Source organism: Sceloporus undulatus, chromosome 7 (assembly GCF_019175285.1).
Source record: "Sceloporus undulatus isolate JIND9_A2432 ecotype Alabama chromosome 7, SceUnd_v1.1, whole genome shotgun sequence".
In the NCBI taxonomy this organism is placed as follows: Eukaryota; Metazoa; Chordata; class Lepidosauria; order Squamata; family Phrynosomatidae; genus Sceloporus; species Sceloporus undulatus.
Genome location: NC_056528.1, coordinates 7,857,957 through 7,871,950, shown reverse-complemented (window position 1 = coordinate 7,871,950; position 13,994 = coordinate 7,857,957). Strand labels below are relative to the sequence as shown.

The 13,994-nt window shown below is 46.2% G+C and overlaps 2 protein-coding genes across 2 annotated transcripts; both read left to right on the top strand.

Moving 5' to 3' along the window:
* Window positions 1–662: 662 nt before the first annotated feature.
* Window positions 663–4,185, top strand: C1QC (complement C1q C chain). The gene is made up of 3 exons (XM_042479103.1): window positions 663–834; window positions 1,652–1,844; window positions 3,001–4,185. Exons 2-3 carry the CDS (start codon window positions 1,661–1,663, stop codon window positions 3,555–3,557), a joined length of 741 nt encoding a protein of 246 aa, XP_042335037.1. The 5' UTR covers window positions 663–834; window positions 1,652–1,660; the 3' UTR covers window positions 3,558–4,185.
* A 2,376-nt stretch (window positions 4,186–6,561) lies between these two features.
* C1QB (complement C1q B chain) lies at window positions 6,562–10,185 on the top strand. Its single transcript, XM_042479157.1, has 3 exons — window positions 6,562–6,718; window positions 8,131–8,303; window positions 9,367–10,185. The coding sequence occupies exons 2-3, from the start codon at window positions 8,132–8,134 to the stop codon at window positions 9,942–9,944; spliced, it is 750 nt and encodes a 249-aa protein (XP_042335091.1). The 5' UTR covers window positions 6,562–6,718; window position 8,131; the 3' UTR covers window positions 9,945–10,185.
* Window positions 10,186–13,994: the final 3,809 nt, after the last annotated feature.

Sequence of the window (13,994 nt, the reverse complement as noted above, 5' to 3'; positions counted from 1 at the left end):
AAATGCAGACACATGTGGCCAAGCAACACCTGTGCGATCAATATGGTACATGTTATTAATGAGGAACCACACACAAAACTACTATTTTAGGAAAAGAAACCCTAAAAATTTATGTAGTGAGTTAAGGACCAGATTCAAAGATATAGCTGTATTAGTTTGTAGGATCAGTATGTTTAGAGATAGTGTCGCACCTTTGAGACTCACTGAAAGAAATAAATCAGTAGCATGAGCTTCCATAGACTTCAGTGTCTTCTCCACCAAATGCATCTGAGGAAGTCGACTGAGGTCTACAAAAGCTCATGCTACCAATTTCTTTCTTTCGGTTAGTCTCACAGGTGCGGCAAGATCTCTCCACATACTGACTTAAGGACAGCTTAAAAAAAGAAAGAAAACAAACCAAACCAAATGATCGTATTCAGAAGGGCAATTGTCCACCCTTCCTGTCCTGTCTTTCCTGCTGAACTAACCGAGCGCAAACTAATTTTGCAGTTTGAACTCAGTTTGCAGCAACTAAAGAAGCTGAGGACAAAGAGGAAAAGCGGGAGGAGGAGAGAGAAACCGGGACATTTCAACAGCAGCTGAAAAAGTGGGATGGCAGAGGATTACTCAGGGGAAGTTGAAACAAATGCATCAACTCGAATGTTGACGGACGAACAGCATGAAGACAGGAAAAGGGATGGGCTACTTCTTTCTTCTCCCAGGCCACCAACTTCCCTGTTGAGGGTGATGTTTTGCAAGAAGGAGCTGCTGACCCCAACTGTGTTGCCCTGTCTCTCAGCACTTCAAGTTGTCTGCTGACTGCAAGAGTCCAAGAGTGGACACCCCTCTCCAGAGGTAAGAGAGACCATGCCAACCGTCTTGCCATCTTGAATGGGCAAAACCACCATGGTTTCTGGGGATGGCTTGCTTGCAGCTTGCAAAAATTGTTGTTGTTGGGTGCCTTCAAGTCATTTCTGACTTATGGCAAACCTAAGGTAAACGTATCATGGGATTATTGAGCAAGATTTGTTGAGAAGAGGTTTGCCATTGTTGAGAAAAGGTTCAGAGAATGGGGCTTGCCCAAGATCATCCAGTGGGTTTCATGGTTGATCTAGGAATCGACCCCTAATCTCCAGAGCTGTAGTTCAGCACTCAAACCACTACTCCATGCTGCCTCTTGCAAAAACTAAGGATAAGCATGTGGAAAGCAAACGTAGAAGTGTACATTTAGCCACATCTGGAGAGGTTTTTGGAGGGAGCATTCAGGGCAGGCCAAACAGATAAAAAGAAAGCAACGAAAAATAAGTGTGATACAATATTCGGAAAAGATTGCAAATGGAGTCCGCAAGTGTTATCAAATGGCTGCTACTGCACAGCAATGATATACCTAGTCTGTTCATCGGCTTGCATCTTTATTTCCTAATGGTTTGGCACCCGTATCTGAGGCTGCATCTGCACTGCAGAATTAATGCAGTTTGACACCATTTTAACATCCATGGCTCCATGCAGTGGTATTCTGGGCTTTGTAGTTGTGGCACCCGAGCTCTCTTACAGTAAAGGTGAAATATCTCACAAAACTGTAGATCCCAGAATGCCATGGCAATTAAAGCAGTCTCAAACAGCATTAATTTAAGTCCCTCCATTCATTCTCTGCCCCCCTTTTTTCCTCTAGAAAACAAAAATGGACTTGGATTCAAGGAGGCTGCTTGGCTGGGGATTTGTCCTCCTTTCCCTGATTCTGGTCAACTCATCTTCCAGAGCCGAACCTCCACAATACTGCTATGGCAACCCAGGGCTGCCAGGTGTGCCAGGACCTCCTGGCCAGGATGGCAGGGATGGCCAGAAAGGATCCAAAGGAGAACCAGGTAAACAGTCCACAGAGTGGGAATCCCAAGGCAACCTCTCTCTACCTTAGTTAGCATGACTGGGGTCTGCCGTTTTGCTTTGCGCTTGAAGGGCCCATGGCTTTCGACTAAGGCCTTGTGTACATGGTCCAAAAGGCCTGTTCTCTGTCTCCTCCCTTGTTCTGACATTGTTATATTTGGACAAAACATGACTCAAACCTTGTTTCTGGAGTGAGCCGTCGAGACATCATTCGGCATATTCTGCATCGGAACCAAGGTATATAACTATGTTGAAATGAATGTTTAAGTTACCTCTTGCTCTGGATCTTTCAGGAAGATCTGGAGCCTTCCATTCCCACTCCACAGAGGCTGTCTGCATGGAGGTCTTGCTAGGCTACCTGGTGTGGCTGCCACTGCTTCAGGTTACTCCTTCTGAAGTCATAGCAAGGAGCTCAGCCATGTGGGCATCACTGGGCATCTCAGTCGGACCTCAGAAACAAGCAACCGTGGTGACAGCAAACATGTTGGGTGGCTCAGCAGCAGCAGCAGCAGCAGTAGTAGTAGTAGTAATAATAATAATAATAATAATAATAGGTTTTATTTATATCCCACCCCTCCAAAAAGGATCTAGGCGGGTTAAAGTACAATACATAAACACAATACATAACACATATGTAACTAAAAATTACATAACCCCCCTATCCCCCTGTCTTAAAACTAAATGATAACACTATAAAATGACAACACTATAAAATACAATTAAAATTCATCAAAATACAGCTGCTGTAGTGTGGGAATGGAGGGTTTAGGTAAAAGGGGCAGTTTGGGTCGGCTGTGTGGCCTCGATACACTCAACCGCTCCTGGAGTTTCATGGCCAGTGCAGACAAGGCATAAGACTACAGCCATCCCTCCTGATTCACAGGTGATCTGTTTCGGACCCCCCCCCCCCCATGAATCAGAAAACCCCCAAATATCCAAGCCCCATTGGATATCATGTTTGAGCACTCCTGCATGCACAGTTTTGTCCCTCCTGGCTTCCCACCTGCAGAAATTCAAGATCGCGAATGGGAAGTCCATGAACTAGGAGTGTATTGGAACCAGCTGAGCCAATGTTCTCAGTGATCTTTTTCATGTGTGCCTCCGGTTGTGACCCCCCATGTGCTCATTCTCTTGTAGGTGTTCCAGCTATTTCTGGAAGCCAAGGTCCCAAGGGGAAAGCAGGAGAGCCAGGTGCCCCTGGCTTGCCAGGGAAGAACGGGCCTCGAGGGCCCTCTGGACCTCCAGGAGAGCCTGGTCCAAAGGGGGATCTAGGTGAGCCAGGAGAGCCAGGAGGCTACAAGAGGAACCTTCAATCGGCCTTCACAGTGATGAGACAGACGGCACAGAACCCTTCCAAGAATACCCCAGTTATCTTCAACAAAGCCATCACCAACACCAACCAAGACTATGACGTCAACACTGGGAAGTTTACCTGCCGCGTCCCTGGCGTCTACTACTTCACCTACCATGTGTCCCAGACTGCCAACCTCTGCGTCAACATGTACCTGAACCGGGAGAAGGTGGCCGGCTTCTGTGACCACATGACCAACACCAAGCAAGTGAGCTCGGGAGGTGTCCTTCTGCAGATGCAAGTGGGCCACCAAGTTTGGCTAGCGGTCAATGACTACAATGGCATGGTGGGCATCAGCGGTGCCGACAGTGTCTTCTCGGGCTTCTTGCTTTTCCCAGATTAGGCCAGGATCCTACCAGTAGTCTCAACAAGAGTGGACCCATTTAACCAATGGGTTTTACCAATGTGTTGAGTGTGTTTACTCTACCTGGGACAAACCAGTAGGACTGAGTTCTTTGGAAACCCTGAGATCAGGATCTGAGCTCTTCTTGCCCTCTGATTTTTGTGTAGCTACTCTATTGTTATTGACCACAATTCTGTATTGCAGTCTACATTGTGTAACTTTATGCATCCAGCAGCAAAAGTGCAACAGGACTCTCCTAGTGCATTGGGAAGATGCATATCAGGACACTGTCGAGAATGTCTTTATGCACATTTGGCTCTACCAATGAGCATTGGGACTCCCTAGCTGGTGTCCCAATGCACACTGAAAGTGCCAAATGCACATTGTTTCCCAATGCACAATGACACCCAATGTCTCAATGTGCGGCGGTCACATTGTTGGCTTTGCTGCATAAGGTCATGGCAGCTCCTTGTGGAATATGGACATTGCAAAACCGCTCAATTCTATTCTGCACGTATGTAGATGTCAGTCCAGTGCTGAATGCCAGACAACACTTTTCCACTCTTGTTCCTGAAATGTTCTCAGCCGTTCAAGAAAAAAAAGTTCAATAAATCTGTTCTTTGCTTTATTTCTTTGCTCAATCATTATTAGTATTTTCATGCTACCCTTCAATCGTATCCCAAGGCAGTTGGCCAAAAGAACAAAAGAATTATATTGTAACATCACAACCAACAGGAGAAAAAAAAAAAGATCCCAAAGGCCTCAGGATTATAAAAACAGCATCCAACAGTCAGCCAGATTAAAACTGCCTCTAAAAAGCTTGCATTTGCTTTGAAACAAATAGTTATTCATGAAAACGTATTTGGGATGCTCATCCCGAAGACTCAAAACCACGAAAACAGAAACATGTGTAAATGCGGAAAGCGAAATGGCTCATTACATAAAAGCAATTGTGACTCAATGACCATTTTCCTTTCCTTTATATATTCAGTGATCTGGGAGTAAGACTCACTGAACGCAATGGGGCTTACATCCAAGAAAATAGCATTGTGCTGGTTATACAATTAGGGCTGTGGTCCAGGATCCTTCCAGGCTCCGCATTTGTAGAGCCAAAAACTATGGCCTAGAGATGCCCCCCAGTGATGCCTTTAAGAATTATGTGTTAAGTACCAATTGCATTGGCTCACCTGCTTGGAAAGAAGGGATATGTAACATTAAATCTAGCCTACTTGCTTCCAGCCAGAAGGTAGATACAGAGCACAGCGGAGAGTGGTCCCTAGCACCACCACAACAAACTAAAGGAAGGGAAAAGCCAAATAAATACATAGACACACATACACACAGGAGAGCCTTCACAAATTGCACCAACAAAACAATGAATCCTTGCAAATTGTAGCAAGCGGCTGGTGTACTACCTGACTTCTGCATTTGCACCCAGCCCTTTGCTCTTGCCTGGAGCCAAGCCCACCAAAACAGTGGACTTTGCAACCATGTCTCCTTCCTAAACTGGAGATTTAGGGCTAGACACTGGGATATGGCAACCCCATCTACAATTATCGGACATATACTTTAGGCAGCAAATAGCATCTTTGGAAGGGAAGAGGGAGAAAACAGAAATCATTTCATCCCACCATCGCACTGTGCAGCCATGATCCAATTTGTTCTACCTTTCGTCCCGGGACTGCATAGATGAAAGGCCTACACTTGGGACTTTGGGTTGCTAAAAGGTTGCATCCTTTGCCATCATGGCATTGGAAAGACCAACTTGATCCCAACCATTACTCAGAGAAAGATCAGCTGCAGAGAGCTTGCTTTGCCCTTCTCTATGCCAGAAATAACACTCATCTGCCAAAGTAGTATAGTTGTTCCTGCTGGTGGTTCATCTCAGTCTTTGGGCTTCCACACATTGTCCATTCCCAGAATCTCTCCACATTGGTCACTTTGGGTAGGGCTTCTGGAAACTGAAGTCCAAAATGTGTAGGAGAGCAAAGGTGGAAAACTATGAAATCAGGAGGCCAAAGCTGGTAGGATGTGTGTTAGAGGATGGAAAAGTATGCAGAGAGATCTTGTAGCACCACTGAGACTAACTGAAATAAAGAAATTGGCAGCATGAGCTTAGTCAACTTCCTCAGATGCATATAGTGGAGTGGAGACAGGGACAGACATATATATATATATGCCATTGGTATGTGAGAATGTCAAGTTGGCCAGTTGGCTGAGACAAAAGCAAACTGTTGCAGCCACTTCTAGCTTCTACGTTCCTCTTCATTAATAACTGTTGCCATCTTGAGCACACTCTTAAAGCTGCATAGCTACACATGTCCTGGTTTTCATCCATGAGATGTTGGAAGGTTTGGGATTCCATAGACTATTGCCATGATAGCTAAACTAATATCAAAGTGCTATAGTTGTATGATGTAAATCAGACTTTTTAAAGACCTTCTGCAAAGCCTGGGCTTTGTCGCTTTGCTGATCTGGGTGTAGAAATGCTTCCCCTTGGAGGTCTTTAAACAGAGGCTGGATGGCCATCTGTCCGGTATGCTTTGATGGAGAGCTCCTGCATGGCAGAATGGGGTTGGACTGGATGACCCTTGGGATCTCTTCCAACTCTATGATTCTATGATTCTATAAGCCAAGGCCACTTTTTGGCAAGCTTGAGAATAGACTAAATGGAGAAAAAGTGCTGACGCTCAAGGAGAGCTTCTGGGAACAAGCAAGAGAGAAGGAGGCTGAAGCTTTAGGGGCACCAGAGCTGGCCTTGTGGGTCTCCACAAAAGCCACACACCATGAGGACCACAAGATTTGTTCTCAAAAACCCCCAGCCCCCAAAGGAGGGTTCCCCATATTTCTTGCAGAGGTTGCAGAAAAGGCCCTGAGCAAGGACACCACACTTCCCCTTGGCTGTGGCAAAGTACGGATGTGAAACCACTGGGGTGGCGCATGGAATGCGGGAAGGAGGCACAAAGAAAAAGGAGAAGCATTGACCAGTTTCCCTTTTGCCTGCAACATTGGGGGGGGGGCTGCAATTGCTTAATGTGTGTGTGTGTGCTTATGTGCGGCTTGTGGGGGGGAGAAGTGTGTCCCCACTGTGAAGTTGTCTCCGTTGTGTGTTAGTCAGGGCCTGAAGCGGGTCCAGTTTTGCTGTCCTTGAGGATCTTCAGGTAAGGGAAGACTTTCCTTGGACCCTTTTGCTTTTCAAGACAACAAGTGTTAGAATGTGTGTTCACTCTGTGTGTCCGTATGGGACGACTTATGGTTGCTGGCTGTGCAGCGCCTCTTCCAACTGGCAGTTACCTTTGTTGTCGTTGTGTGCCTTCAAGATATTTCTGACCATAAGGCGACCCTATTATGGGGTTTTCTGGGGCTGAGAGTGTGTGACTCGCCCAAGGTCACCCAATAGGTTTCCATGGCTGAGCAGGGAATCAAACTCTGATCTTCAAGAGTTGTACTCCTATCAGTTTCCATGCAGTCATATAATCTATATAACCATTCCTCACTAGAAGGAGTTTCAGTATTTTTCCATTTGGGAGCATAAAGTGTTCTTGCAGCGTATGCCATGTAAAATATCAGCTTACCAAACTTTCTTTCAATTTGGTTGAAAGAGAGAGATACATAAAGGAAGCAATGTAGAAAATATTTGAGGCTAAAATTGGATTTTTTTGGTTAATATTATATTGTTTTATGCATGGGTAAAGAAGGTTTGTATTCCATATTATTCTATTTTATGTAACCCTAAAACAAAATAACTTGTACTCCAGTGCTCAAACCACTATACCATGCTGGCTCTATTAGTTGCTTATTTGTGCATCATTGCAGCTAATGCATGCGTAATTCCCTTTTAGGATGGGGCACAGGGGACCCTTCCCTTGCCTTTGGGCCCTGTACAAAAACCTTTCATTGTCCAGTTACTGTCAACGTCCCATTACTATTGGTTACTATTGGGGATGCCATTCATACAATGGAGATCTGCTGTTCTAGGCTCCTGGGGGAAGGAAAAGGCAGGTGCATTACCTCTGAGAATGGGCACTCATTTCTTCCTCCGCTCCTCAAGTGAGCTGAGACCAGCTGTGTCTCCATAACCTGCTTCTCCTCTTGAGGTTTGGCAGCTGCAGGCATTGATGTGATTCAGAACTGTGCATGCAGAGCTATATGCAGATACAGTACAGTGCGCCCTTGGCTTACGCAGGGGATCCGTTCCGGACCCCCCCCCCGCATAAGCCAAAAAACGCGTATGCTCAAGCCCCATTAACTTGAATAGGACTCATGCACATGGTGGTGAGGTGGTACAGGCGCCATGGGCGTGCGCCCCATTAATTCAAATGGGATGCACCGGCCCTTACACCCTGCATGCTTCCATGTGGCTCTATACAGGTTTGAGCGTATGCTCAAATCTGTGCATAGCGTGCCCACATATGACGCGGGTGCACTGTAGTTCAGCTTCAGAGTGGTATTGCAAGAGTGTATCTACACTAAATAGATATAGCAGTTCCATACCGGCTTAACTGCATGGTTTCCTCCTGTGGCATCCTGAGATGTTCTCCTCCTATTCTTCTTCCTCTCTTTGCCTTTCCAGGATGCTGACCACCAAGACGATCATATGGGCAATACTGATTTGCATCCCTGCAAGCAAGCTGGCAAGTGGTGACACCTGCCAGGGTCCCACCCTCATTCCTGGCATTCCTGGCATGCCAGGGGCTCCGGGCACCAATGGCCAAGATGGAGACGATGGGATCAAGGGAGAACGAGGTAAGAAGCAGGACAAAGCAGTAATGGAGGATGTCTTTGGTCCAAGCCAACCTAGGGAATGTTGGGTCATAACAAACTTACATGGTGTCAAGTCTGGCTGTTAACCAAGATCAGAAATCCAGGCTCCAGTAGTTAAAACTCAGCAAACCTTTATTCAGTAACTTTAGTTCTACACCAGAGACATCCATTGTCAGAACTAAACAGCAAGCATTAGCAATGCCAAAATCATGCATAATTTCAAACTACTGGCAACTACTTGTTCATTCTTTACAGTACCCAAAATAATTTTGGTCCTCTTATTTCCTATATCATTCCCCCATCCTTGGTCTCTCAGCCAGTTTCTGAGAGGCCAGAAGAATGACTTTGGTGAGACTCAAGCCAAGACAGCTTCATATAACTTTGTTATCATGCCACCGGTGGATGTGATAGCCACATCTGTCCAATAACTACATCACAGTACATCAATATAACAACTCCCATACCCTGGCGTTCCCCTAAAATCATGGCAAACAAGATGCAAAATGCAGCTCTTGACGGACGGTCATTTTTGGAGGGTGGGAGCAGCAACTTTTCATGGACCAGGTGTGCATAGGATTGAAGAAAAGGCTCAGTGTCTTTGCTCCACAAGGAGACCAAGAATTCTTTGCATCAAAAGAGAACAAAGGAGCAAGTGTGTTTAGGAGAAGACTAGGCCCAACTATCCCATCTCTCTACAACATATAAATATACATAAATACATTCGCACAGAACCTAAGGATTTTGATGGGAGCGGAGCATTGCTACACATTTGCAGCCTGAAGTGGTCAAGACTGAATCCATCTAGGGTCTGCTTATGGCATAGAAATGGAGAGTAGGAGGGCTCTTTGGAAGCCATCTAGTTAACTCCCTGCTGAAAGAAGACACTCCAGACCTAGAGCATCTCCAAAGCATCCCCATTCCCCAATACACATACATAATGTTTCAAATTTAGAAGTTTATACGTTAGCCTATGTCAGAAGCCTTTCCTCATCCAACATCTTTCCTCTTAGTGCCACCACAGTCCTTCTCTGCCTTTGTTCTGTAGGTCCTCCTGGGAGGGTTGAAGACTACAGAGATGTTGGAGAACGAGGAGAACCGGGGGAACCTGGTTATCCAGGGAAGGTGGGTCCCCGAGGAGAAGCAGGTTCCAAAGGGCCTCCTGGAGCCCCTGGTCCTCGTGGGCCACCGGGCGATTCTGGTGACTACAAGACCTCCCTGAAATCAGCCTTCTCAGCAGTTCGAAGTATCTCCATGACACCGCGGCGAGGGCAGCCCGTCCGCTTCGACCGTGTCATCACCGATGTAAACAGGAACTACGAGAACCGCTATGGCCGCTTCACCTGCCAGATCCCAGGGATCTACTATTTCACCTACCATGTCAGCTCACGTGGGAACCTCTGTATCCACCTTAAAAAAGGCCGTGGCAATGAGCGAGGGGAGAGAGTGGTGGCCTTCTGCGACTTTGTCTACAATGCCTTCCAAGTCACTACAGGCGGCGTGGTCCTCCGCCTGACCCAAGGTGAGTCGGTCTGGCTGGAGCCAACGGAGAAGAACTCCCTCATTGGGGGCACTGAAGGAGCTGACAGCATCTTCTCAGGGTTCTTGCTCTTCCCAGATAGCTAAAGCAGCTCTGGAAGACTTTCTGCTCAGCTTTGCCACCTATGGTCCAGCAGGTCTAGGGAAATGCCAGTCTATGTTGGCACTTGGGGCCCACATAAAGTGCCAGACCTCCCTGCCTCTTAGCAAACCATTAGACCCCAAGGAGTGTCCATCCTCATATACTTTTGACCATCATCTTTTCTTGTTAAATAAAAGTTTTCTGTGCTCTTTGTGGAAACAAATAAATATCCATTTACACTTTTAATTCATCTGATGTTCATCATAGCATCTTAGGGCTTGTCTATATGGCTCCTCATTCAAACAGAACAGACTGTGATCCGGTTACATACGATTAGGAGGAATTTGTTGTTGTTGTTGTTGTTGTTTTTGCAGGGTGCATATATGAAAAAACCCATAAACTCTGTTGAAAAAGGACTTGCTGTTTTTTCCAGAGTGAAAATGGATTTGAATGGATTCACATGGCTTTGCATTTTTTGTCAGAGAGAAAGTGAATAGTGTTGATGTCAATGTCTAAAAATCCACATCATAAATTTATGTGTAGACTAACTCTCAGAGAAGCTAAATTAGGTTGGAGACATTGTGGCAATAGCATCATGTCTATGACTATGCAGAGTTAGTGAACACAGAGCAATTGCAGATTCATAATTCTGGATTACAAATCCAGAACTGCAATGCAGAATGCCAGCCATTAAGAGGACTCCCCAGCTATAAGAGATCTGGGCTTTATCCAAATAACTGGATCGTGAACAAGCCCATCATGCCTTGGTGTGCTTCTCTTGCCATCCCAATACAGAATAATAGTGAGGATTGGCACCAGGGGGCAGCAAATACTTGGAGACTGCTGGCCACCCTTTGCAAGAAAACAGACTAACAGTCTAGGAACTCAGATCCACAGAGAACTCAGAAGGAAATGAATGTCTATTCTCCACATTCTGACATGACCCATGCTGTGTCAGGGGGGTGGACATTATCATCATGGCCATGACAGAATGAGGTGTCCAAGCAGTTAGGAATCGAGCAGTGGTAGGATGATGCTCCGTAATCCAGAGCATCATCCTATCACTGCTCAGTGGCTGACTGCTTGGACATCCTATCCTGATCATTATCCTGAAAAGTAAATTGTCCTGAGCTCTATCTCCAAATTAAATTAAGCACTTAAGAGAGCTCAAAGAGGCGCCAATGCCAGTAAGGTGGATGGCTCTTCTCCAGGTTTTAGTTTGGAGCAGTTATCCAAGGTGTTGCACCTAGTTTGGGGATAGAGATAAGTACCTTGGATAGCTCACTTAAAAGTTCAGCTTAGAACCTGGAGCGGATTCATGAAATGCAGGACTCATTCACACTAGGAAATAACCCGGTTTGAAAACCGGGTTATTTCCCTGTTGTTCTGACTTGCACCAATTGTACTCAGTGCCATTTGCTGGGGGGGGGGCACCAAAAAGCCCATTTAAACCAGTGCATTAGGCACCAGATCCCTTAATGGTTCTTTTTTTGGATCCGTATCTCCGATAGTGTGAGTACACTGTTGGATCAATGCGGTTCACACAGCCGCTGTTCAGGAAATGGAGCCTCCATTTTGTTCTGAACGGTGGCAAATGAGAACTTCAAACCGGATTTAAATGCCATGGAGAGATTCGCTGCTTTAAAACATTCTGGGAATGTTGAATCGACTTTGAATAGATTCACAGATGCAAATCTCTCAGAGCAAAAATGTAAGTGCGACTGGCCCTGCATTCTGCCCTTTCCATGCATCTAGTTTCATGCATGCAGCTAGTTTCTCAAAATGTTACATTCTACTGTTTTCTGTATTGTCCATCCACCTTCTTTAAAGATTTGGGACAATATCACACTGCACTGTTGATAGCACTCTTTTTCCACTTTAACCGCTACAGTTGCTTCCTGCAGAATCCTGGGTTTTGTAGTGCAAATCTGGGATTTGTAATTTGTCCTCGACACATTTCACAGGTCCTTTGGCTCCCAAAAGAGCGCAGGTCACAGAGTCAGAATTTCACACCACGGGGTGTGAGGTTGTTTGGTCCACAATGGGTCTTGGCTTTCCTTGTGCTTTCAAGAAGATTCAGTGAATGGCATCTTTTGGACAAACAAGGGGCATATTTTAGCATCACCGAGTTGCAAAAGATGACAGCCGAGGGAAGGCCGAAACCCAATAATCCCGTTTGTCTGCATTTGCCGAAGCTGGGCTCAGAGGGGTTAATTCCTGGGACTCTCTCTCTTGTGTGTGCAGGCACACATATGCACACACACCACGCTGCTTTCCTTATGAAAAGCAGGCTTTGTGGGTCTTAAGGAGCCTCCTCTGTCCTTGTCTCTCTGGGAACCAGGGAGGCTGTGTGTTCCAGATATTAAATTACTCATAAAATATTTGTCCCGTTCCCGAGGCAGATCAGCAGCCCTGGCTGATGCCAGTCTGCATCTGCGTGTCACCTCCTGCCCCGGGGTCAATCCTGCCAAACGAAAGCAACCGGCGGAGGAAGAAAAGCAAGTTTCAGCCAAAATCAGCTTCAAAGGGGGCATTGGGTGGAGGGGGGCAGCGGAGGTAGAAGGAAGGAAAGAGGGATGCCATGTGGACACAAGTCACTGCCTTTGGTTTTAGAGTCTGACCCCTGCACCAGATCACTATGGCTACATCTACATTTCAGAATGCATGCAGTTTGACACCGCTTTACTTATCATAGTCTGTTGGGGCTCGAGAGCTCTCTGATACAGTGAAAGCAACACATCTTACGAAAATGACAAATCCCAGAATGTTGTGGCGTGGCGCCGTGGCGATTAAACTGCATTAATTCTGCAATATAGAAATGCAGATTGCATTTCTCTGCCAGCGTCTGGTTGCATGGGATAAAAAGGGAAGGTGCCACCAGCGGAGGAGAATGGGGGCTTCCGGTCTTCCTTCCTTCCTTTGCACGGCGTGCGTTTTTTGCTTTCCTAAGTGGAAAGCCCTTCTCTCCGCCAAGCCTAACCCATCCGTCTCCTGGGCCAGCTATGGTGGCAAAGGCCATCTGTGACCTAGAATCTGCCACGGCTGTAAGGGCGGGCGGTGTGTGTGTGTGTGTGTGTGTGTGTGTGTGTGTGTGTGTGTGTAGGCTGATGTTCTCCCTGGGATGGGGTTACCATGGGGACGGCCAGAGAGCAAGCGCGCCTGGCCTGCATTCAGCTCCAGGCATCACTTCCCAGCATGCCTTGCTGTCATCCCTGACTCCTTCCGCTCTGTTTCTTCCAAGGCCTTGCCATCATCGTGCAAAACCCTTCCTTCCAAAGACATGGCAGGACGTCACTCAAGCTCCCTGTGACCTCTTATTCCAGTGGCTTTCTGAACTGGGGATGGACTCAGCAACCGCAATGCATTTGAGTTTAGTCCATAGCCCCAGTCTGAATTTCTGTGCTCATACTTCATAACCATAATAGATAAAGTTTGCTCTCCTCAGCCTCAACATCCTATCCCCATTGCACAGATCTCAGGTTGTCACATCTTAGGACCTGACCCTGAGTCTCCTGTTTTCCTGGGTCATCTCCAAATGGGAAGCAAGGGTGCAAATTCTCCAGTTTCAGCTCAAGACAAGGAGCAGCAAAGGTGCAGATTTCCAGCTCAGCTAGTGGAACAGCAACTTGCACTAACTGGAAAAACTGGATTTATTGCTATGTAGAGAGATCTTGTAACATCTTTGAGACTAACTGAATGACAGCAGTTGGCAGCATGAGCTTTCAGAGACTCAAGTCTACTTCCTCAGATGCATTTGGAAGTAGGCTGAAGTCTACAAAAGTGCATGCTGCCAACATCTTTCAGTTAGTCTAAAAAGGTGCTACAAGATCTCTCTAAATACAGTATTGATTCTACAGAGTAACACGGCTATAGCTTTGAATTGATTTATTGTTGCAATAGTCTTCAAGAGGTCTACATATTTACTAAGGCTCCCCCCCCAGCAGCTCCAGAAGTCATCTCCCATGCTTCTCTCCATCCATCTTCCAGCTAGAAGCAAGTATCCAGGATTAAACAATTCCTTATCCCATCTCCCTAAGTAGCTAAGAAAGATTAGT

Excerpts from the sequence above, each read along its gene's own strand:
- C1QC (XM_042479103.1), top strand. The coding sequence starts at position 1,661 with ATGGACTTGGATTCAAGGAGGCTGCTTGGCTGGGGATTTGTCCTCCTT. Across the intron at positions 1,845-3,000 it reads AGGATCCAAAGGAGAACCAG|GTGTTCCAGCTATTTCTGGA; the intron begins GTAAACAGTCCA and ends ATTCTCTTGTAG.
- C1QB (XM_042479157.1), top strand. The coding sequence starts at position 8,132 with ATGCTGACCACCAAGACGATCATATGGGCAATACTGATTTGCATCCCT. Across the intron at positions 8,304-9,366 it reads TGGGATCAAGGGAGAACGAG|GTCCTCCTGGGAGGGTTGAA; the intron begins GTAAGAAGCAGG and ends TTTGTTCTGTAG.